This window comes from Hypomesus transpacificus, chromosome 14 (genome assembly GCF_021917145.1).
Source record: "Hypomesus transpacificus isolate Combined female chromosome 14, fHypTra1, whole genome shotgun sequence".
Classification (NCBI taxonomy): Eukaryota; Metazoa; Chordata; class Actinopteri; order Osmeriformes; family Osmeridae; genus Hypomesus; species Hypomesus transpacificus.
The window spans coordinates 5,196,832-5,219,911 of NC_061073.1; the positions used below are offsets into that span (position 1 = coordinate 5,196,832).

Here is a 23,080-nt window from a genome sequence, read left to right on the forward strand (position 1 = left end):
TCTCTCTCTCTCTCTCTCTCTCTGTCTGTGTGTGTTTGTGTTTCCCAGGTAACGTTCACAAAGAGGAAGTTTGGTCTGATGAAGAAGGCCTATGAGCTGAGCGTTCTCTGTGACTGTGAGATAGCCCTCATCATCTTCAACAGCTCCAACAAACTGTTCCAGTACGCCAGCACGGACATGGATAAAGTCCTGCTCAAGTACACAGAGTACAACGAGCCCCACGAGAGCAGAACCAACTCCGACATTGTGGAGGTGAGTCGCCTCTCCTTTCCTACTGTGTAGTCTTCAGGATACAGTCCTGCACACGGGCTGAACACTTTGAACGAAACGCTGATATGTTTAGATGTGATTTCCACAGGTAACATATGATCCGACTCTTCATACACTGACAGTAAGGGGGCTTGCTTTTCAGGATGCAGGCCCGCTTACAAGCTTTTGTAAGAACCTTGTGAAGAGCTTACTAGGTTTTCATTTGAGATTTTTAAGCTATACAATTAGGTGTAATATCAACAGATAACACATGATGTGACTCAACATGCACTGACGAGGAATGAGGAACTTGTGTGAACTGTTACTGTGTGCTACTGTATACTGGTTATGCCCACGAGGCACAGGGGAGGCATAGTTATTAGACATTACAACCGGAGTTATGACAGTATTGAAGTAACAGTTTCCTTTTAGGCTGTAGAGAGATAGGGCTCAGGGGGTCTGCAGTCCCTGATAAGTTCAGCTGCTGTTTGGTCCAGCAACCGACAAGGAAAATGTGCTGTTGCTCAGTCTTGCACCGCTGGGTTTGTCTGAAGTCGGGTTTGTCCATGGCTCCCTCTGTTTCCTCCAGATACTATACCTGCACAGACTAGCCCTGGTGTTAGTGTTCCATGGCCGAAAGGCAGGCACCCTGCAAAACAATCACATTGCTAGAGCAGGACATTTTGTACGCTCTATGAGTTGTGAAACTCCGGAAGCACCTAGTCCAAGCTAGACTATGTTCTAACACATGCCCAAACACTCACACAGGAGAATAAGGCATTTATTATGCCAGTTGAACAGACCTGTCGGCCAAGACCCTCAATGAAAAGAAAACCGGACCCAATGTGGATCCTTCGCAGTCCAAGTCATCTCCCTCTGACATACTTGTGGTTTCTCGACCTATTCAGAGCATGCTGTCTGAAGCCAGTGTCTTCACTCCTGACTAAATGAAAAGCAAACACATTTATGCCAAGTCGAGAAATCAGGATAACAACAATAAAAGTCACTTATTTGCTTTTAAAGCCAATATTTCAAGCGAACACAGACTTGCTCTTGTGTTTCAAGTTTGACAGACGTGTTTTCATTAGACGGGGGGGCAGACCTTTCCCAGGTTTCTGCATTGCTGCGTCATAATACGCTTGTGTTTTCGTTGGCGCCCTTCCACGCCAACATACCTTTTTTATTATTTCTGCCCGCGACCGAGAGACATTTGGTCCGAGGGGTCTGAGAGGGTGGCAGACAAATTCCAAGAATCCAAGTTCTTCAAACTCTTTCACTTGAGCAAAAGGAGGAGTCAAAGGGATGCATACGAGAGTCAGCTGTGTCACTGTTGTATCTTTTATTCATGTCGCCGCTGCTTGTGAATTACCTGCTCGGTAGAGCTGCAAACAGAACTCAGCCCCCGTTGCAGCCTCCATAAGCCCCACCCCCGCCCCACTCACCCCCCCACCCGCCCCACTCACACCCCCACCCCCACCCAAGCCGAGCTGGGACTTACCTACATAAAAAATACATAGACACACTTCCCACTTATGTAACGGTGACCCCGTGTATGGTTTTGCCCTGAGTTTTAACCCCTTCCAGTCGTAACCAGGAGCTAACTAGAAAAAAAGCTGTCCTTAGACAAAAGAGAACTCATTGAGGGATGTTTTCCTTTTTAGAAATTCTCTCTCTCTCTCTTTACGCTTCTACTTCGCAGCCTGCGTGGGTCGGCCTGTGCGTTTTTTTCCCCCCTCCAGATTATGCGCTGTGTGCGTTCTGTATGTTCGTGTCAGCAGTGTGCTGGAACTGACGTGCAGGATACGCAGGGTTCATCTCTGGGCCTTGGTTCTGGTGCTCCGTCGCCGGCTGAAACCCCCTGCATGCAGGGTGGTGTTCTGTTTTGTTTCCCATGTAGCCACTCACAAGCCAAGGAGGCTGTCTTGCTGCATGAAAGGGGGGAACAATGTAGCGTTGTCCCTGCTCACTCGGCCAGCATCTGTGTAGATATGCGCGCAAATCCCCACCCCACCCACCCCCCTCACCCCCAGCTCTGGTAGCTATGTGTCCAGGGTTCAGAAGTGAAGAACCAGAGCAGAAGTAAGCAGCCAGGCTCCAGGCTCCCTCTCCTGACATGGCCACACATGCCACCATTCACAGGCCCAGAAAGAGCAGCAAAAGAACTTGGTTCAGAGCCACCCAAAATAGCTCATTATCTGTGGTGTACTGTATGCCATCATGGTTTGTTTTGGTGGAATCTTGTTATGATGTGTTAGCAGAGACAAGGAAAAAGCTCCTCGGTTAGAGACAAAGGAAATGGACGTTCTTTTATTTCAATGTATTTGTGGGGGATGGACTTGATGAAGGTCTTTGTTGCTCCTGAATCTTAACCATTGAAATACAAGACAGTGGAAACAGCAAAAAGTAATTTCCCAATTCTGTTTTACTTAAATTCTTAAATTTAGTTTTTTCTTTTGTTCAGAACTTGTATTCTTGGTATCTCTCTCATAAACCTTCTCTTATCATGTATTTGTGGGATGACTGCCTTGTAAAAATATCCTCCACAGTGTCTCTCTCTCCTTCTTTCTTTCTGTCTTTCTTTCTTTGTTTCAGTCTTTTTTTCTGTCTGTCTTTCTTACTTTCTTTCTTTCTTTAACTCTCTCTCTCTCCCCATCTCTGTCCCTCTCTCTCTCCCTGGGTCTCCGGGTTGAATTGGCCTCACATGGAGACACTTAGCCTGGACACATTATCTAAATCTATAAATTACATTAATCAGATAACTGCCACAAAAACAGTCGTGTGCTCATCTGCCACGCTAGAGAGACCAAATGAAGCCGTTCCCAGTTTTCATTGGGCAGCATACGTTCCCATTCCATGCGAGGAGCCAAATCAAAGGTCACATTCCTGCTCAGTAGTACCATCTGTAGATAAAGGCTGGGCCTTGCAGTGTGGGAGAGCAACAGCCGTGTTTCGCACAGATGGATGCTTGCCTGGGGCACAGTTTGATAAACTAGCAGAGGGCTACAGACTTTGTCTGAATCTTGGCTCACAGTCTAGACTCAAGACCCAAACAGTAGGCTTAGAATGCTTTCCCTGTGTGTGCCTGTGCATTGGTGTGTAATGTACAGGATATGTGTGTGTGTGTGTATGTTCGAGTGAAGAAGTGTCTGTGTATTCGTTTGGACTGTATGTGTGTGTGTTTGAGTGTTGACGTGTGTATGTGTGGTCTCAACATCTGCAACACTCCGGGCGACAGGTGAAATGTTGCATGAAATCTCCCTTTGTGGATCGAGCCCGCTTTCCATCAGATTTTAAGTGTCCTTGTCCCCATATGTGTCTTTGCTTTCTGAGTCCTGCTTTGAAAGGAGAGCTTTTAGTCACCAAGCAGCAGAGGACTAGGGGGTCAAGACAGGCGGACTCAAAAGGTGACTTGACAAACAATGACTGTACCTTACTGGAGACATGGCACTTGGATTTGAGAAGAGCTGTATACAGTAGCGGGGAACTCTCAAGTGTTGCCATTCCCTCGCCATACAGTGAGAGCTGAGTGGAGGAGGAACGGCTGGGACTCCCATGTGTTTGTCCTCTATCCTTCTTTGTGTCTGGTGTTGTGCAACTTCTCTATACTAATTGCGACCGTTGTTATTGAATAGTACTGTTATCTTATTGAGTTTCACTTGTGGCACAAATGAAGACGTGGCCGTGGGTCATAACAGAGATCTAATAAGGGACGGCCGTCCTCCTCCCTCTCCTAGGGTGGAGGTAATGAAATCTTCCTTCAGCCCGGCCGCAACCTCGCGGCGTCCTACTGAGCACAGGCTCCTCGCTTTCTGCTCAGGATATGTTAGACTTCACAGGAATGAATTGCCGTCTTGTGTCTCCGTTTCTTTTTGAGCGTTTTCCAACGCAATTACAGTATGCTCAGAATAATCAAGTTTACGCTTAAATGAATTTGACTTGGAGATGCACATTAAAAGTAATGTCATATAATAGGGGATGTGGATGTAATTGAATAAGATAGATTATACAGCTGTAATAGTTTCAATCTGGCAGGGAGACTATACTTTTGTCTCTAATCTAATTTTAAAATGCAGTTTTCAAATACCAGTCTAGATTTACAGATAGCTACAATATAGCACATAGGCAAAATTAACCTTTTGTATGGCTGTTATTTTGTCTATCATTTTGAGTAAACAAATCTGAAACAGTCATAGTCAAATTCAGTTGAATCTACCTGGTGCGCTACAGAGGCAGTCATTGTACCCTGTGGTGTGAGGAAAACAATGGATTTTCCTTTTGAAACTGCATGCATAGAGTTGAATGATAAACATTCCATTCAGTGAGAGCCATACTCAGTCTCTATTGAGTAATCATTTTCATTCCATCATCATTATCAACTATTAACATAAATGACACTTACTTTTGTGACAGTAACCTAATAAGACATGCAAATATTGACTCTTTCCTAATGTCAGGCCGCCTTGGTTTGCGTTTCCTTGTTCCCTCTAGACATTCCATTTGAAAAACACTTTTCTATCAAAGGAAGCCACACAAATATTAATCGGGTTAGAGCAATGAATTTTATTCAATGCCAAAGCACAGAATAACATTCATAGACAATAATTTGCTTGTATGGTCATTGTATTACAAACCATGTTATTATCATGCATGTAAAGGTTGGATGACTGACTGGACAGGACATAGACTTAGACCTACTTGTACATATGATACATCTTTATAACCTGGACAACAACATTGCAAGTAAAAGTCTACAAAGATTGTTTTATGTTGTGCCGGATCATCAGTGTATTGTGGCTTGCATTTGAAATGTAAATATCTCTGACAGAGGCAGTGACTGCAGGTTCGGATACAGGGGGTGTTAAGTTGTCAATCAAAACCTGTACAGTGATTAAGAGCCATCTCAGTCTTAATGAATGCAAATTGGCACATCTGCTGTGGTGGGCTAGCCGTCCAGACTCTTCAATTAGCATGATTGATCAATTATCCTCCACCCAGCAGTGCTACCAAAGATGTGTAGGAATATGCATGTTCTGAGGGAGTGAGAGAGGGAGGGAGAAAGAGAGAAGGGAAAACAGAGGAAGAGGGGGAGAGGGATGTGGGTCAGAGAATGACAAAGAGAGAAGGGTCAGATTAGGGCTGCCGCGATTCGTCGACGTCATCGACGACGTCGAAGCTGAAAATGAGTCGACATCAATATTTTAAATCGACACATCTTTTTTTTTTATTATTATAAAAAAAAATACAAAAAACGCTTCAATTCAATATAACAAATGTTCTTCTTCAATATCACAACGTAATTAGTGCTTGCATGACGTCAGTCGTTGTTGGCTCAAGTCAATGGTCGGCTCCAGTCAATGCTCAAATATCATGGCAGATGCAGAGTCCGACTTGGTTCCGAAACCCGAGTCCCCAAATACCCGAGGCTTCAAAAGTATGGGAATACTTCGACTTAACGCTATCACCAAACAATAAAGCCCAATTTATACTTAGGTCGCAGACACTTTTGAAAAGGTCGCCGACAGAAATGGCGTCACGGTCGACACTTTTAACCGTTGCTTGAAAGTGTTGCCTACCAGGAGAAATTTCTACTGGCGCTGATGTCGTCACATAGTGTCGCGCAAGTTTGATTGGCTAGATAGACGGCACGCGTCGTTGACTCCTTTGTTTTGAATTTTCAGTGAACGCTCAACAGCTGTTCAAGATGGAAGGAATAAAGGAGAGATTGGCAGAGCAAGTTAGAACATATCCACACCTTTATAATGCCTCTCAAAATTAGCTACAGCCATTTTCTCCGATCGATCACCTAGGCTACAAAGCGTAAACAATGTAACCATAGCTATGAATGTAACGGTAAAATGATTCTGTTTACATCACGCGAACCTTGAGCACAGGCGACTGTTTGCCGAAGTATAAATGCAGCAGCCTGAGCGACACTTTTTTTCTTCGTCGGCGACCATTTCAAAAGTGTCGGCGACAAAAGTATAAACTAGGCTTAAGGTGGTTTGTACACTGTGCAAAGTTGCAATGGCATACCATAGCAGCACTTGCGCTATGCACCTGAATAGAAAACATACAGGTGCAAAAAAGGCAAAACCACCGTTGTCTGGTGTTGTCTATTCATGTTTCTAAAACTGGTTGTTCCCATCCTTGATTGTGATTGGCTATATCGCGTTCCATGCCGTTGTAAAATCCAGCATAACCTCACAGGTTGTCCTCATAACAATCTTTAACATTCCATATTACTGCGCATCGAATATTTCAAATTGAAAAAGACGGCAAAGATGTCCATCTGGCTGTTGCGTGGCAACGATTTATGTAGGAACTATACTTTGTAGTTGCGGAAGAATGACGGTTTATTATTAAACTATTTTGTTTTTCTAATTGTTTTTATTGATGAAACCATATCAAATATTTGCAGTAACAGTTTTAGAAAAGCAATAAGCCCCGCGAGTCCGTGGTTTACGCTGATTTTAGAACAGGTAAGGGGGTTTCGGCACTCCGCTTCGCGTCATGCCTAACAACTCCCCTTACTTGTTCTAAAATCAGCGTAAACCATGGCCTCTTGGGGCTTATTGCTTAATTATAAGGGAGAGCCTTTTTAATATATGTTGTCATTGTAGCTGCTAAATACACGCATTATTAAGCTATAAAGTTGTCTGCCTGCTACCTTAGAGTTTCCATTGAATAAATGTTTAGGTAGGTTAGAATCGGGGTTTATTCTACGTTGGTTGATAAGATGGCTCTCTAGGTTAGCTCTTGCTATTTAGCTAACTTGTTAACCGTAACCATGACGCGTTGCTAGGACAATGGAGGCATATGATTAAGCAATAAACCCCAAGAGGCCGTGGTTTACGCTGATTTTAGAACAGGTAAGGGGAGTTGTTAGGCAGGACGCGAAGCGGAGTGCCGAAACCCCCTTACTTGTTAATTAATCGTTTAGATCAATCGACTAATCGATAAAATAGTCTACAGATTAATCAATAGAAAAATAGTCGTTAGTGGCAGTCCTAGTTCAGATCAAATAGTGGGAGGAGAGAAATGAGAGAAAGAAAGAGAATCAAGACCCAAACCTTTTCTCTTAGCCCACAGTAATACATTTTTATCATATAGTTGTTTTCACTAAAACGATAAGGCTTTCAAATATAATTTGACAGGTACAATTCAAATTATGGCAATTTCCTGTGTACATTTCTGGGTAATTATATGATATTTGTGAAAGGGAGATCTAAAGACCCCTGTGGTCTCTAGCCTTAAGAGGTTGGTCAGAGATCAGAGGGCCATTGTGAATGGTATGAATAGCCAATAATTGTTGAATTATTGTGCACAAATGGACTGAGTCGGGCAATGGTTTTCATTGTGAATGAAGGTGAAAGGCACGGGCTGTATAACCACTCTAACAATTTGAGTGTAAAACGTTTCACAAACATTTGCAAATTAGGACGTACCGTAAAGTACATTCAACTTTGCTCTCCTTGATTCATTCGTTATTTGTCTTAGCTTCAAGTTCATTTTGTATAGGCGGCTCCTTGTTGGCTCACACCAATATTGCAGGGTTACCTTGATGGCTGAGGCTTAGCAGGTCAGCCCTAGGTCCTGGACATCAGAGCGTGTTTAGAAAGGAGTTCTGTGGAGCATCAGAGACAGATTGAGAACTGAGTGTTGTCTATCTCTAGTTGTAACATACCAAGATACCGGGTGACGCTGAGATGACGCTCGGGCTGGTAAAGAGCAGACCTGTCACCACCCTTAGGCCTCCCTGCAGCTTCTGTGCCGTCTTGCCATGGTGGCTGAAGATGTTTGGATGAGTCTGTCCTCAAGGTGTATCAAATACTAATGATATTTGGTGCTGGCTTCTTGGTTGCAACCTCCAAAGCATCTTAAAGTCAGGGTAGGTAATGTTGTTGAGAAGCACTTTTTGACACAATATGCTGAAGCAAACTTCACATCCTGATAGCTACCAATACATCTAAAGGTTTGACAGTAAAATGAAATCAATCCAATATCTGCGGGTGTCACAGGACTATAATAAACACGACCAACCGGTAAGTTTGGACCGGCACCAGCGATTGGAAGGGGTACTTGTCTGTCTACCTCCTGGCAGTAGTCACTTGCTAGGTTTGCAATACTTGCCTGTCCTGCCTTTAATAAACAGTAATAATCAGGGATTGTACTGTTAGATGGTGACTGTGTCCCATGTGAGTGCTGAATCAGTATTAGAACTGGCATCACTCATGACCCATGCCACTTACAGCACCACACACTCGTAGTCACTGACTCGCCCATTTCTGGATAATTAACCAAGTTTGAAAGATCTGTCTAAAAGGGGTCAGGGGCCTAATTTATGTTTGATATGTACAGATGACAACCCAGAAGAAAATATTACATTTTAATTGGCGAGTGCTTAACTTAGCAACTTGACTTTGGGTTGGCCAGTAGCCAGAATACTTCTGCGATCCACTGGAGCCTTGTTTGACATTTGAGATGGCTAAAGGGTGGGCACGGTCAGCTACATTGGCTCGTCTGTTTCAGGGGGCTTCGAGGGATATTCTAAAAGCCTACTTCTAATGATTAAAATGTGTGTTTTACAATGCTGACTTTATATGCCGCCTCAGACAAATCCCATTGCAGCGAGAGGACATTTTGAAGGCTTTTCTACATAAGAATAGCATGTCACTTTGCGCAAATTACTTTGACTTTGAAAAGCATTTGATTCCTGGACTGTATATACTGTAGTCTTCTTTCTCACACAGCCATGTAGTGAAATCCTCTGTGCTGATATTCCAACCGAACAATGATAAGATTTTTTTCTCCCATACTGTATGCTACACATTACCCTATGCCTTGACCAGGTATTCTCAGGATGATCTCTGCTATCGCTGGATATTTCCAACATCCTCCCACGGACAGTACTCCTAATACTCCAGCAAGTCCCTCCTCACATTCTCTGGTGTGTAGCTATAGCAGCCATGATATTAGAGATTTATCTTAAGTTAATCAAATGTCAGTGGTGTTGACATAATATTATTGAAAGGTTGTTTTTTGAGGGCCTTTTAATAAATGAGAAGTACTTTTTCAATCTGAATTTTCATATTCCAGCAGCAAAACAAATATGTACTTCTGGGCTCTTGAGCTTAACTATAGTGACATTCATTTTTCTGTTCATTTTCATAACACATGATGCCTCATTCCAATGTTAATTTCCTTTGAGAGGTTTCAGATGAAGACTCTAATATTGATACTCTATCTGGGATTCTACCTCTAGTGTTCTATGGATTTGTTACCACGTGAATCTGCTTGGCATCGGTTGGTAATTATGCCAATGTATGTAACTGGTAGGTTTGGCAATTTGATTAACATCCATTGGCTACAGGGCATCCACTTTAGACCTACAGTATTGTCCACAGCTCAAAACACCCCTGAGTTACTGCTTGAGTGAATACAGGGGTCCAGTCCTAAACAGGTCTGAAACAACGACACAGATGTTTGGCTCAGCGACAAGGCTTGTTCCTTATTAATTCACTATAAACACTACTTCAACCAGCTACGCTACTGAAAAGCTATGTCTTCGATGGCACAGGTAGGCAGTATTTATACCAAGTGAGTTTATCCAGTTCAACTGGGTTACACACATTATGCTTGACACTTCCATGCAAGACAACCTGTTATGGTACTGACAAAACAGATACTGACTTAACTTCATATAACATTTAGTTGACTTTTTCAATGTACATTTACTGTTGTGTGATTGTATGTTTTTTATTTTTTTTCTGATGAAGCCACTTTTGTTCAGTTTAACAGTGCCATTACCCGTTCCATATACCAAGGTGAGGTACTGTAAATACAGTGTATAAACACCTTGATTTGTCACAGTGAGTGCAGCTGTATTAATGGTGTTGGTCTCCTGCTAGTTTTTAAAGTGCCCCTCTTTATAGGACAAGGACTCATTTTCCTCTGGGCTTTCACTGCAAAAAGGGTCACACTTCTCTTTGGAGTTTTTGATTTCATTGAAAGCAAGTAATTTGGATCCTTGAGAGAGCATTATATTCCTGTCCTGTATGGTTTTATTCAAGATGAGAATTTACCAGAACAGTTTATTCCTATTCCTGCTGGCTGCGTTGCTATGGAAACACATGTTAGTGTTTAGTGCACAACAGAGAACAGTGAGATATTCATTTGGTGATCAGAAACAAGTAGCCAATACATTTAATCACTTTTGATAGTAGGCTGTGCTACAAGATGCTATGTGTGTAAAAGTGAACATCCAAAACCTGATGATGTAGCCTCCTTGACCTATTTGTGTGTTCATTGCATCCATCCTCTGTCCTCTGACAAAGGCTCTGCACTCTTGAGTGTAATGCTTGTTACCAGGTTACAGAGATTTTGAGAAATTCAGTTTTTCTGACTGTCATGCTTCATTGACGTCAGGGCTTTTTGTTCAATTCTTCACTCATCAAATATTTTTCTTTTTTTCTTTTAATACTATGTCTTTTTGGAGAGGATGAGAAAAAAAACAACATAAACAACTGAAGATGTGAGGTTGGGGTAGTCTCTTGTAAATATTAGTCTCCAGTGACACTAATGAGACATTCTTTAGCCTCAAGTGCTTGAGCACTGCACTCAGCTTCGTACAGTTCAGATAACACATTTACAAAGAAGATGACACATAATACACTTTTATTTTTTTACTTAATAGAAAATGATGTTATCAGTTTTGGACCATCACATTCGACAGAATTATTTTACCATCGTCTGTCACTTCAGCTCATGCATATAAACAGCAGGTTTGCCTGTAAATTAAATGCACATCCATTAACACTGAATGTACTGTATGAGTTTTTAGAACTTGAAATGACATCCATTGAAACAAGTTCGTATTTGTCACTGTAAGTTCACTTTAAAAAGTCACTTCAATTCCACCAACCTTCCCCACTTCTCAATTTGCCATTGAAGTTGATCTCCAGTCAGCAAAACTAATCTAATTAGGTAATGAAATGGTACTGTGGATTGGAAAAAAATACATGATTAAATGAATTAATTGTGAGACCTACACTAGAAAAAGCTTCTGCTGAAGTGGAAATCCACTTTACTCCGTAATTAATTGTTCTGGACCGGGGTCTTGTATCTCAACTGTGAACATCTCAGCACCTTACCAGACACATGGCATAAAGACTGCATAAATGCAGAAAATAGGTCAGACATGAACTGGCCTAATTTGGTTTAAACCAATCACAGTACAGCAGCGAGCTTGCCCAACCTGTGCCTGTTATGAATGAGCGTTGTCCATGTACGAGCGACCACAACAACCTCCTGGGCTGGTTAGAACAATGACCGTGGTTATGTTCAGGGCCAAACCGTAAGCCCAGCCCCATGTTCTCTGCTGACCTTGTGGTCCCCCACCGCTGAAATAAGGCGCCGCATCCATGCACAGCGGTCTCTCTGTGTTAGCTCGCCCTGTGCAACAATGAGCTTGCCCTTGTGTCACCCCCCACCCCCCTCCCTCCACCCTGGGGCGAGGACAGAGCAGGGAGAGTTGGAGGGAGGAGGAGGTGGGAGGGGGGGGGTTAAGGGGTTAGTTGGCAGCATGCCACCTCCCCTGCCAGCGAGAGAGGGCTGGGATGCCTCAGATTGATGAGGGCAGGTCTGAGGTCTGGGTATAGAGTGTTGCATAACAGACGTCCTGCTGGCACATCCTGCCCTCTCTGCCGCCCAGCCCCGGCCCTCCGCGCTCGCCTTATCGGAACTCCTAATTGTCCTTATGAATATTTTAGAGGCAGGCAGGAATGGGAGTTGGGGGCGGGGGGTATGGTTTCAAGGGCCCTGACAGCTAATGATCCACTCAGTGGGCCTAGAGAGAGAGTAAAGGAGAGGGAGGGGGAAAGGGAGTGAAGGCAAAGACAGAGAAAAAGAGAAAGTCAGAGAGAGAGAGAGAGATAGAGAGAGAGAGAGATGGGACGTGATTTCATAGTTCCACCATGTCATTTTCTGTATGGACATATTTAACTTCATTAAGGAGCCATGTCTACAGTGTATTGTTACGGATGCATGGCACAATGCACCGGTGCTTTTTCAGAAGAGCCATTAAGAGAAGGGGTGTACATGCATCACTGTGTTCCCATTCTCTGAAAACATCTGCAGATGATGATGACTTTGAGATGCCTTCATCCTCAATTTGTACTTCAATTCCCACTTGGCAAAACTGTCTGGAAATATCCAGTCCACTGATTGAGTGTTCTCTTTGACTGCGGCAACTAATAGCTTTGTCACATTACATCCCTCATTCAGCCCAGTCTCTAAGCAGAGCAGCTGTCTCTCCGAGGAAAGGCAATGCACTGGCATCTTGATACTGACACTGATAATGTGAACAGGCTATATTTACCAAAGTGACAATCTAGTCGGTCAACCACAGGTAATTCTCTGAAGTACTGTATAATGAGCTGGGGGTAAGATAGAGGCTTGGACTGTCGTGGCTGTGTCCTCTAAACCAATGCAGACCAGATCTCGTTCAGAACCATGGTTCTGTTTCCTTTGTGGTCATGATGGTCTGGTCATTATCCCAGGCCTGTACTGGGGGATTCACACTGTCTATTGTTTTGGCACCAGCTGCACCAAGAAGCTAACGACACAACAGACTGTAGACAGACGGTTGGCTGGAGACTTTGCTCCCGCTGTTCCACTTCCTGTCTACCGAGGAAGCTAGACCATGGGCCGAGCCAACGGAAGGACACGCGCATGAGGTCATATCCTCTGATCAGCTTCAATGCTGATGTGAAACGGTCATGAGATCACACCAGATCCATCTGGAACCCACAGCAATGTCCCGTATCTCTCCCTATAGCCCTAAAGTCATGAATGTGGGATTTTGTAGTGAAAATGAGTGGAAGCCAGCGGAGGGTTTGTGACATGGAAACAGATGCCTGGTGATAATGAACAACCAGCAGACGCTTTCATTCCCCTCAAGTTGAAACTGCAGCACCACAGGGAAAAGGGAACATGGGTTCCGTGAAAGACTCTTAAGATGTTATATAAGAGCCAAACTCTCTCCTGAGAAGATAAAAAGCCTTGCTATCAGCCTCCTCACCATGCAGATTTCAAGTGCCATCGCACTAAAAAAGAGGTACTTTGATAAGCACATTAGACGGAACAGTACAAACAGAATGGTTAACGAGGATTAGAATGCTACCTTAGCGTGGCATCATTCACGAGGGCTGACTGGCTGCCCTGTGGAGTTGGGAGGTATGGACAAGACTTGCCTCGAGCATCAATTGATGCCATACAGCAGGGGTCGGCAACAGGCGGCCCGCGGGCCAATTGTGGCCCGCCAGCGATTTTATTTGGCCCGTCAAAATATTTCCAATGATATATTTTTTATAACGTTTTTTTCCCCGTCGACTTTTATTTTGAAACCGGAAACTGGGTATGGTGTCATTAGATGTTGTCGACTTCATGCAGCGCCGGCGTCGCCTGCAGCCCGGTTGACTTGAAGTAACCAATGGCATTCTCAGCTTCAAGGCAGCCGGCTGTCGGCGCTGCCGTCGCTGCATGAAGTCGAATACACTTATTGACTTTTCTGAAGTATTTTTTCGCCATGTCATCGCTACCATATGATCGCTACACCTCACGGCTGACAGATCGCCTGAGGTGAAAGCACAGTTATGGTTAGTAATCATGGGCAGCGCTCTCTATGGCAGCGCTAGGAAGGGGCTAGCAGGTGCTTCAGCACCCCCAAGAAAGACCAAAGCATTCCGATAGCACCCCCCACGACATTGCTTATTAATTTATAGTTTCAGGCCCGGAATGGCCATCGGGAGAATAGGGAGAATTCACGGTGGGCCGCTTTGCCCGCTTATAAATTGGGCCAGAAGATCGCCTGCTTTCTTTTTGTTTTTTTCACACACCGAATAACAGGATATGCCTTAAGTTTGTTAAGTTACTGTGTGACTGAAAAGTAAGCTAATAGGCTACATTATGTTTTAATCTAATTAAGCGCATGATCAGACCGTGCATTAAAAAGTGCAGTTCAGTTGTCGCGCATGTTTCTCAAACACAAACCATAATTTATTGTTGTGGAGGGAGTTAGCTAGATTAAGCTGAAGCGAAAAAAAAATAAAAATGGAAGGGATAAGATCCCAGGAGGAACTGAAAAAGCCAGGTAAAAAATTAAATTTTTGCTCGCATTAATGTGAAGTTCCGATTTCACCTCACATTAAAACCTTGACTAGGTCCTAGTAATCCTATTCTCACTTGATGAGACAGTATTTATGTGCACCAACGATGACGACCCACCACGTTGGGATGACAGTGACGACCATGTTGATACAGTTCGTTAACAGACCACCAATGGGCTCATGCACATGGTTTATTATCGTTAGCTATTTGTAGTAGACCTACCCATTCTCCATGTAGGCCTAGTTGTTGCGAGTGCACGTATCGCAAGGGCACCTATCGCAGCGTCTAAATAGGCAGTAACCCAGACTCTGGCCCGCCGTCTAGTGGCGAGGAAAAATACTGGCCCGTGGCCCAAGTTACTTGCCGACCCCTGCCATACAGTATGCATGCCTTAGATGTGCCTGCTTGTGTGTATGTCTAATGTACTGTACTTATGTCAACCCATAATTGGTGTCAATATGGTTGTTGAAATAAACTGAAGGAGAATGTGTGTTTCATCTTGCACTCCTGCTCTCAGATGCTGTACTCAAAGCGACTCAGAAGAGTAGCTTTCTTCCCATTGTGACATCACACACAGCAGAATAAATGATGGTCTAGCTTGCCTTCTTTTTCAAGCCATCTCTACAATCACTTCACATGTCTATGTTGCTGTTTTCGCAGTGCATCACATAGTACTGTATAAGTTAAAAACAGAAAGCCCTTGACACAAGAGTGGGGTGCACATGGGAGTGAAAGGCAGTTCTGAGGTACACAGGGCAGTATATTACTCAGGCCCATTTCACTCAAAGTGCTTCACAAGGAACAGGTACTGTAGTGTACGTAGGTGGCTTACGCAAGAACTGCGGCTCCATGTTATTTTTAACCGGTGCGGTTGGGTTCACGTTGATTTCGAATGAAAATCTTTCAAACTAAAAACTATTCCAAATTACATTTTGGGTCAAACTATTCAACTCCATGTGCCTTTTATGTTTATGGTCTTAGATGAGAATATCTTTTGTTATTTTTTTTCCAACTGGTAATCTGAAAATCTGAAATCTGGCTGGCATTGGTAGCTTTTGATGCCTTGGTGGTTTGATGTTGGACACTCACACTCCTCATTTTGCCTGTTATGCCAAACTTCTATCAATACAGGTCTGGATGGCTGTGAGAAAATAGTGTCTGGCCTTGCTTCCACTAATCTCAGTGAGCCTTTCAGGGCCTTGTGAATAGATTACACAAGTTCCCTCGTCACTCCTCTCCACAGCCCTTATAACACACAGTACTCCCCTGGAAATGTTGTTGAAAGCACGACTGTATTCACTGTTGTCTTCCTGTGCCATCTTGCAGAAACAAACAGCTACACTTCACTCTTGAAGGCTACTTTGAAATCCGTCCAAAACATTTCTTCAATCGGAAAAAGAACACATTTTGTTTAGGTGGCAATGAATGAATTCTAGTTGGCTACGTTTTCTAGGTCACAGAGTCTCTGGGGGGCAGGTTTGACTGGGGTCGTAGCCTTCAGGCCTCCCCCTGGCCCCTTCTAAGGCCATGTCAACATGACGCTCTCTCTGATTGGTCAGGCTGGGGTGCCGAGGCCTGGCAGGTGTCAGGGAAAGGGACACCTGTTTGGCCATGTGCTGATTTAGTGATCCATTTACCGGGAGCTGTGGACAGACTCTGTGGGACATTCGAAACATGCCAAGTCATTTAAGAAGGAATTATGGACGTGCTGTGCTGTCCCAGACCTCCACTCTGGAACCAACACGTCGGACACAGAACCAGCCAGGCAGCGTCAACTGCTCACAGAACCAGCCAGGCAGTGTTAACTTCTCACAGAACCAGCCAGGCAGTGTTAACTGCTGACAGAACCAGCCAGATAGTGTTAACTTCTCACAGAACCAGCCAGGCAGTGTTAACTTCTTACAGAACCAGCCAGGCGGTGTTGGGAAACCACACATGTTTAGACCATGTTCCTCTTTTCATAGAATGAACTGGTTGTTGAGCAAAGTGTTATCCAGTCTGGGTGAAGGGGTGCCCCATGGTTTGTGGAAAGGGCGTTGTCGTGCCTCTCTGGAAGTTTCCAGCCAGAACCTCCCTGACTGTCCAGAGATGGAGGGTGTGTGTGGCTGGGCTGCCCTCCTCACACCACCATGCTTAGCCAGCCCAACCAAGCTATTCCCCTAATGAGCAGGTTGGAACTTTAATTTGCAGCTCCCAATCAGATGTGTGGCAGTCTGGCGGAGAACATGCATAGTTTCCTTGGTAAATACAGGCCTTTCAGAACTGTAACTAGAGAGGGCTAGAGTTGTTCAGTAAACAGGAAGCAAACCAGGGAGGCGTTTTCTTCGAATAAGAAGAATGTCTGAAGTTCACACACCACACCAAGCAGGAGTCAATCTGAATGTCTGCGCATTTGGGTATCATCATTGTCCTTGAGAGTTTACGGAGATATCCCACAAACTGAGTGCCTTTCATAGAACTAAGGCTATGTTTACATTACGTTAAACCCTCAGCACACATGCAGAAGTATTTCGTGTATGGTATAGTAAACAATGGTTAAATTGAGGTTTCCTACATTTGCTAGGGCAGCCATTGTGGACATACTGTACCTTTCAGTCAGAAAACAATCAGCTCGTTCATACTGGTAGCCTGCTACTGTTAGTCTCCCAAATCTGAGCTAATTAGAGTTTTAGGGGCTGTGTGTGATACTGAGCTGTAGGCTGTGTAAGCCTCACTGTCAGATACAGATCAGAATGAACCCAGTGTACTGTCAGACAACTGTCAGTGAGCACCAGCTGCTGAACACACACACACATGCATGGGCACACGCGTGAATGCGCGCACACACACCCAGACACACACGTTGTCTCCACCTCCAGGGTGATGGAGACAGGGGCTGAGACTAAGGGCTCATTAGTGTGTGTAGGCCCCTCTTCTATCCGCTAGCCTATGGCCCCTGCATCCATAGATGTCAGTGACCTTTCTGTAGACGGGGGCCAGAGGAACACACCACAGACAGGCAAGGGCACAAGTTTAGACCTGCAGCATCCTGATAGGGAAACCTAGAGAGCCCACGTATAAATCATATTTGATGTGCGCCGGACTGATATCACATGCTGTCAGCCAGGCTTGTTAACACTGTCATTCAGACCTTTAATGATGTTCCACACAACACCGTTTTTTATTTGGCTCGCTTCTCAGGTGGAGGCTTTTGGAAGAGCCCAAAAATAAATAAAGGACTTCTTCTCTATCGCCACACACCACAGTGTGTGCTCTTTGCTCTTACAATAATCGTTCTATTTCATGCTCTAATAAGCGCTTTTTACCGCGTGTGATAATCCATTTTATTTCCTACATTACTTAACTTTGATAAGATCCCCAGAGTGGCAACCATGCTGAATGGAAGCCTGGGACATTTTAAACTGCTGCTCTGTGCTATCCTCTTATGGTGGGGTGTCTTCCAGCTTGGTGGATTATGATAACTGAAAGATAATTCAGTATGCATCGGAACACACACATGCATTGAGAGAGCAGGAGGAGAATAGAGAAAGGGGGTGGGGGTGGTGAGAGAGAGGACAATATTTAGTTTCTCCTGTTCTGAAACACTCTGAAGGATAAAAGCATAAGGAGGGATGGCTTCATTTCTTCCACAAATATACTGTTCTGTGTCTTTGCCCACCTTGGACCTTTCACTTGAAATGTCATGATTGTAATGTCAATTGCCAATTAGTATTATCATAATGTAAATTACTCCTAATTATGATCAATTATGATCACATACAGTAATGACCTAGTATATTTCCTTGGGTCCTTTGTGTCATGTTACTAACATTTTGACCTGTGTATCAAGTTTTAAAGGATGTTTTCTAAGACAAAAACAATGATATTAAGCTAAGACAAAAATGTATGCTGTATCTGTGAATTGTGCAATTTTATTTCAGAAATTAAGAACCAAAGGACATAATGACTGTGCCAGTCCTGATCCTGATGACTGTTTTGGGCACAGCCCCCTCATGGACGACCGTTTCGGCAAACTAAGCGAAGAGAGTGATTTAATGTACAAGCGCTGTGGTGTAAGTACTTTATCTCCTCCCTGCCTTTTTGTGTTGATTTCTGTCTTTATGTTGATGTCCACTACAGGCGCTAAACAAGAAAGAACACAGAGGCTGTGATAGCCCGGACCCCGATGCCTCATATGTCCTCACTCCTCACACAGAAGAAAAGTATAAAAAAATTAATGAGGAGTTTGATAATATGATGAGAAATCATAAAATCGTAAGTAAATGCAATGTTTCTGCTTGGCTTTGTGGCACGAAGGATTTTCACCCTTGATTTGACTTTTTCCCCTTGTTTTTTGTTATCCCACCCTGCAATTTCTTTACTCTACTTTAAAACAAACGTGTACTACCCAAAGCATAACCCTTTTCTGCGCATTTGAAGTGTTTCGATTTTGTTTATTCACTCTCCAACCTTTATTGACACACGCTGATAAGATCACAAAATGATTATAGGTGGAACCTTTTCAGGACTTGAGGAATTATAAATATTTTCTGATGAATCTGAAACAAAACCAAAGGATACATTTAAAGAAAAGCGAGGCAGAGATAGATGCAGAAAAGCTGAGGGAAAAAGTAATACATATCCTGTTCCACCCCCTGTTTGCCATGTAGCTTTAGTGATTTATGTTTTTTCTTTCGTTTTTTCCAAAAACCCAATTTTCGGCCTCGAGCCGATTGCAAAATGTTATATATATTTCTTTTATTGCATTACGTTATTTTCAAAAAGCTTGGAGGATGTGATGGGGGAAGGGGATCTATTACAGTATGTGGTGTATCTCCTCCCCACCCCCGTCTCTCTGTTCTCTCCTAGTTGTCCCCTCCCTGATGGGCTCACTTGTGGTCTTCCCCTCATCTCCGGGCCAAGATCAGTGAACTCTTATTCTGTATTCCCCCCCTCCCCCTTCTCCATCTTGATGGCCTATGATCTGGAGGTGGTTAGAAGTATCTAGAGCTACATTAGACAATTGTGATCTTATTGCGGGTGACAACCACAGACTTTTTCAAGAATGTACTGTTTTTGAAACTGTTTTTTTTTATTTTGTTTTTCCTGATTCTGACATGGAGAGCTCTAATGTTTGCCATTAACAAACTAATGACATCACTAACTGTCTCACTGGACACTGTGAATGGAGGAATTTATTCTCACCTGTAACTGCCACTCAGTCACTGGACAGTCAGCACTGCACAGGCACAGACCCACAGCAATGTCTGATACCCTGTAGAACTGAACGCAAAGATGCATTCAGTAAATATGATTCATGATGATTCATGATTCAAATGAATCATGTAGAGAATGACAACATTACATTCAGCTGTGATGACTATTGCAGTGCTGACTGGTTTCCTGGTACAATTTCGTTTTACAATGGGCATGCTATTTGAATACTATTATTTGTTTTGAGTGAAAATATTTTCATTTGAATTCATTTACTGTAATACATTGGTTTAAAAACGATGTGTAATGTGTGCCATGAGTTCTCCAGGTGCATCTTTACTCCCTGTAAAATATGGCATAAAGGTTTCCATGAATTGTAATGCCTTGAAATCGTACTTCTTCCATTGTTTAGTATCCTCGTCCATTCCCCCATGCCACGGGGAACCTGCTGCCTAAGAGACAGCCCTGATCCTGATCATGTGAGCAGGGATCTGCTGAGCAGCAGACCTCCATGGAGACATCTCTGTTAACCATGCCACCACGCCTGCTCCACCGTTCCACTTTCAGCTGTGCCACCCCTCCCCTCCCCCCCCCGGGATCTTCCAGTCTGCGTCAGGCCTTTGATTCTCTGCGTGTGTGTGTCTTCCCCCCCTCTGCAGCCCGCAGCGTTGCCCCAGCAGAACTTCTCCATGCACGTGGCAGTGCCAGTCTCCAACCCCAACGTCATGGCCTACCAACACGGCGGCCCGCTGAGCACCCAGGCTCTGGCAGCCGGCAGCGCCTCACTGAGCGACAGTGGGATGCTGTCTCCTCCCCAGGCCTCCCTGCACAGGAACGTGGGCTCCAGCGGGGGCCCGCAGAGACCCCCCAGCGCAGGCAATGCAGGTCAGTGGAGGCCACCCTCATCTCATGTCTTCACTTTTCAGATGGTTTTGTGGTCATTTTAGCACCGCGATAATGTTGTTTCCTTCTGGTATACAGTACCAAGTAACCCAGAGTAGTGCCACTGTGTTGCCAGTTACAAAATAGGCTTTAGCAACAAAGATGTGGTCATCATAATTCAGACATCATTAAAGGCAGCTGCATCAGTGTTTCCCCTTGACTATGCAGTAGAACCAATACATTGTTCCCATGCACAGCAGAGGGCTACCACATTCTTTAAACAAAGTAACTAACTTGTCTGGGAAGTCATTTTCATAATGACAGCACTGACCATCATCAATCCACAATCCCTTATTTAATTTGATCAGAAAGACCTACACACTGAAATGTTCTAACATTATTTATTTACTTTCACACAAGTCATACGGAGGGATTCGGTGAAGACATGGGTCAATGAAGCACTTGGGTTGTCTAAAGGCTCTCAGTCAAACCATCCATCCAGTAACACCCCTACTAACACTATCCCACTGCCACTTGTCTGTACTGAAACACATTAGCTTCAGATGAGCTCTATATATTTATCTACGCTGCTACGCTGTAATTCATTTGTAGTACTAATCATGTGAACTGACCAACCAAATAACCCAAAAATATCTTAAAAAGGGACACTGGCATTTTGTGCTCTGACTTAAGGCCATTCCTTGAAAACAATGTATTGGGTGGCTAAACAAAGTGAGTGAAGAGAGCATAAATGCAAACTCTGCCAACAAAATAAACAGAATGATATCCCACTCAGCATTGCTTCCCATGGCTGTCCAGACAGAGTGGACACTATTTGACACTAGATGGATTAGAAATACCATGTTGTTCCCAGTTTGACGCCCTGTCCTTTTTATGCAGACTAGAAACAGCCTTTGTGTCCTTCTGCCACCTCCTTCATTGGACCGAGCTCTCACATATCTATCCTGGCCGAAGGATGCAGATGGTTAATTCTATCACTGTGTGTGCATCTCATTAGGTCTCATGTTGGCTACCCCAGACCTCTCAGTATCAAACGGCGTGGGCCCCTGCCCAGAGGGGAAGTTCCCCAGTCTGGGGAGGCCTTGGCTGTCTTCAGACCTTGCCACCCTCAGTAGCCCTGCCACCCTTGGCACAGTTTGCTGGGCTGGATGCCTGTGTTTCATGAGACATGGTCAGACACTAGCGTGTGTCACTTAAGCTGATAATTACTAGTCAAAGTCACATTTCATTGCATGCGAAGGCGGAATTGACGTGTAGGAACTTGTCTAAACAGCTGGGAGATTTGGTTGGACGGTAACGCCCGTGGTCATCAACGCATATTGAAGTGATGGCAAACCTTGAGACGTTTTTCCCATGTCCAAAGTAAGCTGGCTCTGGATTTCCACAATATTAAGGAATCGGGTCAGCCATTGGAGCCTGTGTAAATGCCATCACTCTGGTCTCTCAGGGTCAACATGGCAGTTACTGAAAGGGTTAACAGCTGGCCAGTGTTGACGCAGCTGATTGGCTCTGGCAGGTAAACAAACACAGGGTTTCTGGCACCTCCATCTCTCCTCCAGTTTCCTTCCCTCTATTGACAGGTGCATCTGGGTTACCCGGGCCCACAGTGGCCCATATAAGGCTGGAGAGGGCAGGCGACATGCCTAGGGCAGCAGAGCCCTGGAGGTATTCCGTCCGTGACATCCCTCCAAGTCCTGTGTGCACAATGACCAGACAGCCTGTCATGGCTGCAGTGTCAGAGTCAGAGGCAGGTGGAGCCTGTTTCCCTGCCAGGGCCTCATCGACAGGGCCGGCCCAAGGCATAAGCGAACTAAGCGACTGCTTAGGGCCCCCGTGGCCACCACAGGGCCCCCAAGAGCACAATAAATTACAGTTTAATGTTTTTTAAATATATATATATTAACAACGCCAAGTGGCCCCCGAATCAAATTGCTTCAGTATTTTCAATCCCAAATAAAACCATTGCACCTAATGGAGCACACTTAAGTTGTTTCCCACCCTCAAATTAAGTGACACGAGTTCCGCTACGTTGGTTGTGCTGACCTGGTAACTGGCAGGTATGATGTGCAGAGGGTGTGGGTGGTGCAGTTTTGAGTGCCATGCCAGGGGGTGTCAGGACTTGGCACATGGCCGGGAGGCTGCAGCTGTTGTTTGTACCAACCGGGGTGGAACACCAGAGGCTTCTGGGAGAGAGAAGCACTCTGCTGTCATGTGACCATTCTTGACATAGCATGGAGTTTCTTGCAGACACGGGCCACAGGGATTAGAGCATGCAGGAGGAACTCTCCCTCACTCTCTTTTTCTCCCCTGGTATCATGCATAGATATCACAGCTGAGAGGCTTGCAAGCAGGGAGAATGTCCAAGGAAAAGTTCTGGATCACTGATTAAACCCTGGGAATGGTGGCACTGATCCAATCTCTGTAGCCCCCTGAGAGACCGGTCAGATAAGACAGTGGTACTTTCTGGCAAAGTGTAAAATGTGTCATGTTATCCTTGGTCTATGTTGTTTCTTGTGTCAATATTATATGGTCAGATTAAGGCAAGAGCTTACTGCACCACTTTCACTGC

At 44.4% G+C, this 23,080-nt stretch overlaps 1 protein-coding gene across 8 annotated transcripts in view; it reads left to right on the forward strand.

Moving 5' to 3' along the window:
- Nucleotides 1-23,080, forward strand: part of mef2aa (myocyte enhancer factor 2aa) — a 62,382-nt gene that overhangs the window by 28,061 nt on the left and 11,241 nt on the right. For 3 of the 8 annotated variants that reach the window (XM_047033192.1, XM_047033194.1, XM_047033193.1), the window contains exons 4-7: nt 49-252; nt 18,336-18,437; nt 18,535-18,669; nt 20,268-20,493. In XM_047033192.1, coding sequence (XP_046889148.1) covers nt 49-252; nt 18,336-18,437; nt 18,535-18,669; nt 20,268-20,493 — 667 coding nt within the window. Of the gene's footprint in view, nt 1-48; nt 253-18,335; nt 18,468-18,534; nt 18,670-20,267; nt 20,494-23,080 lie in introns of all 8 variants that reach the window. The other 5 variants (XM_047033195.1, XM_047033198.1, XM_047033196.1 and 2 more) reach the window with 2 other exon arrangements.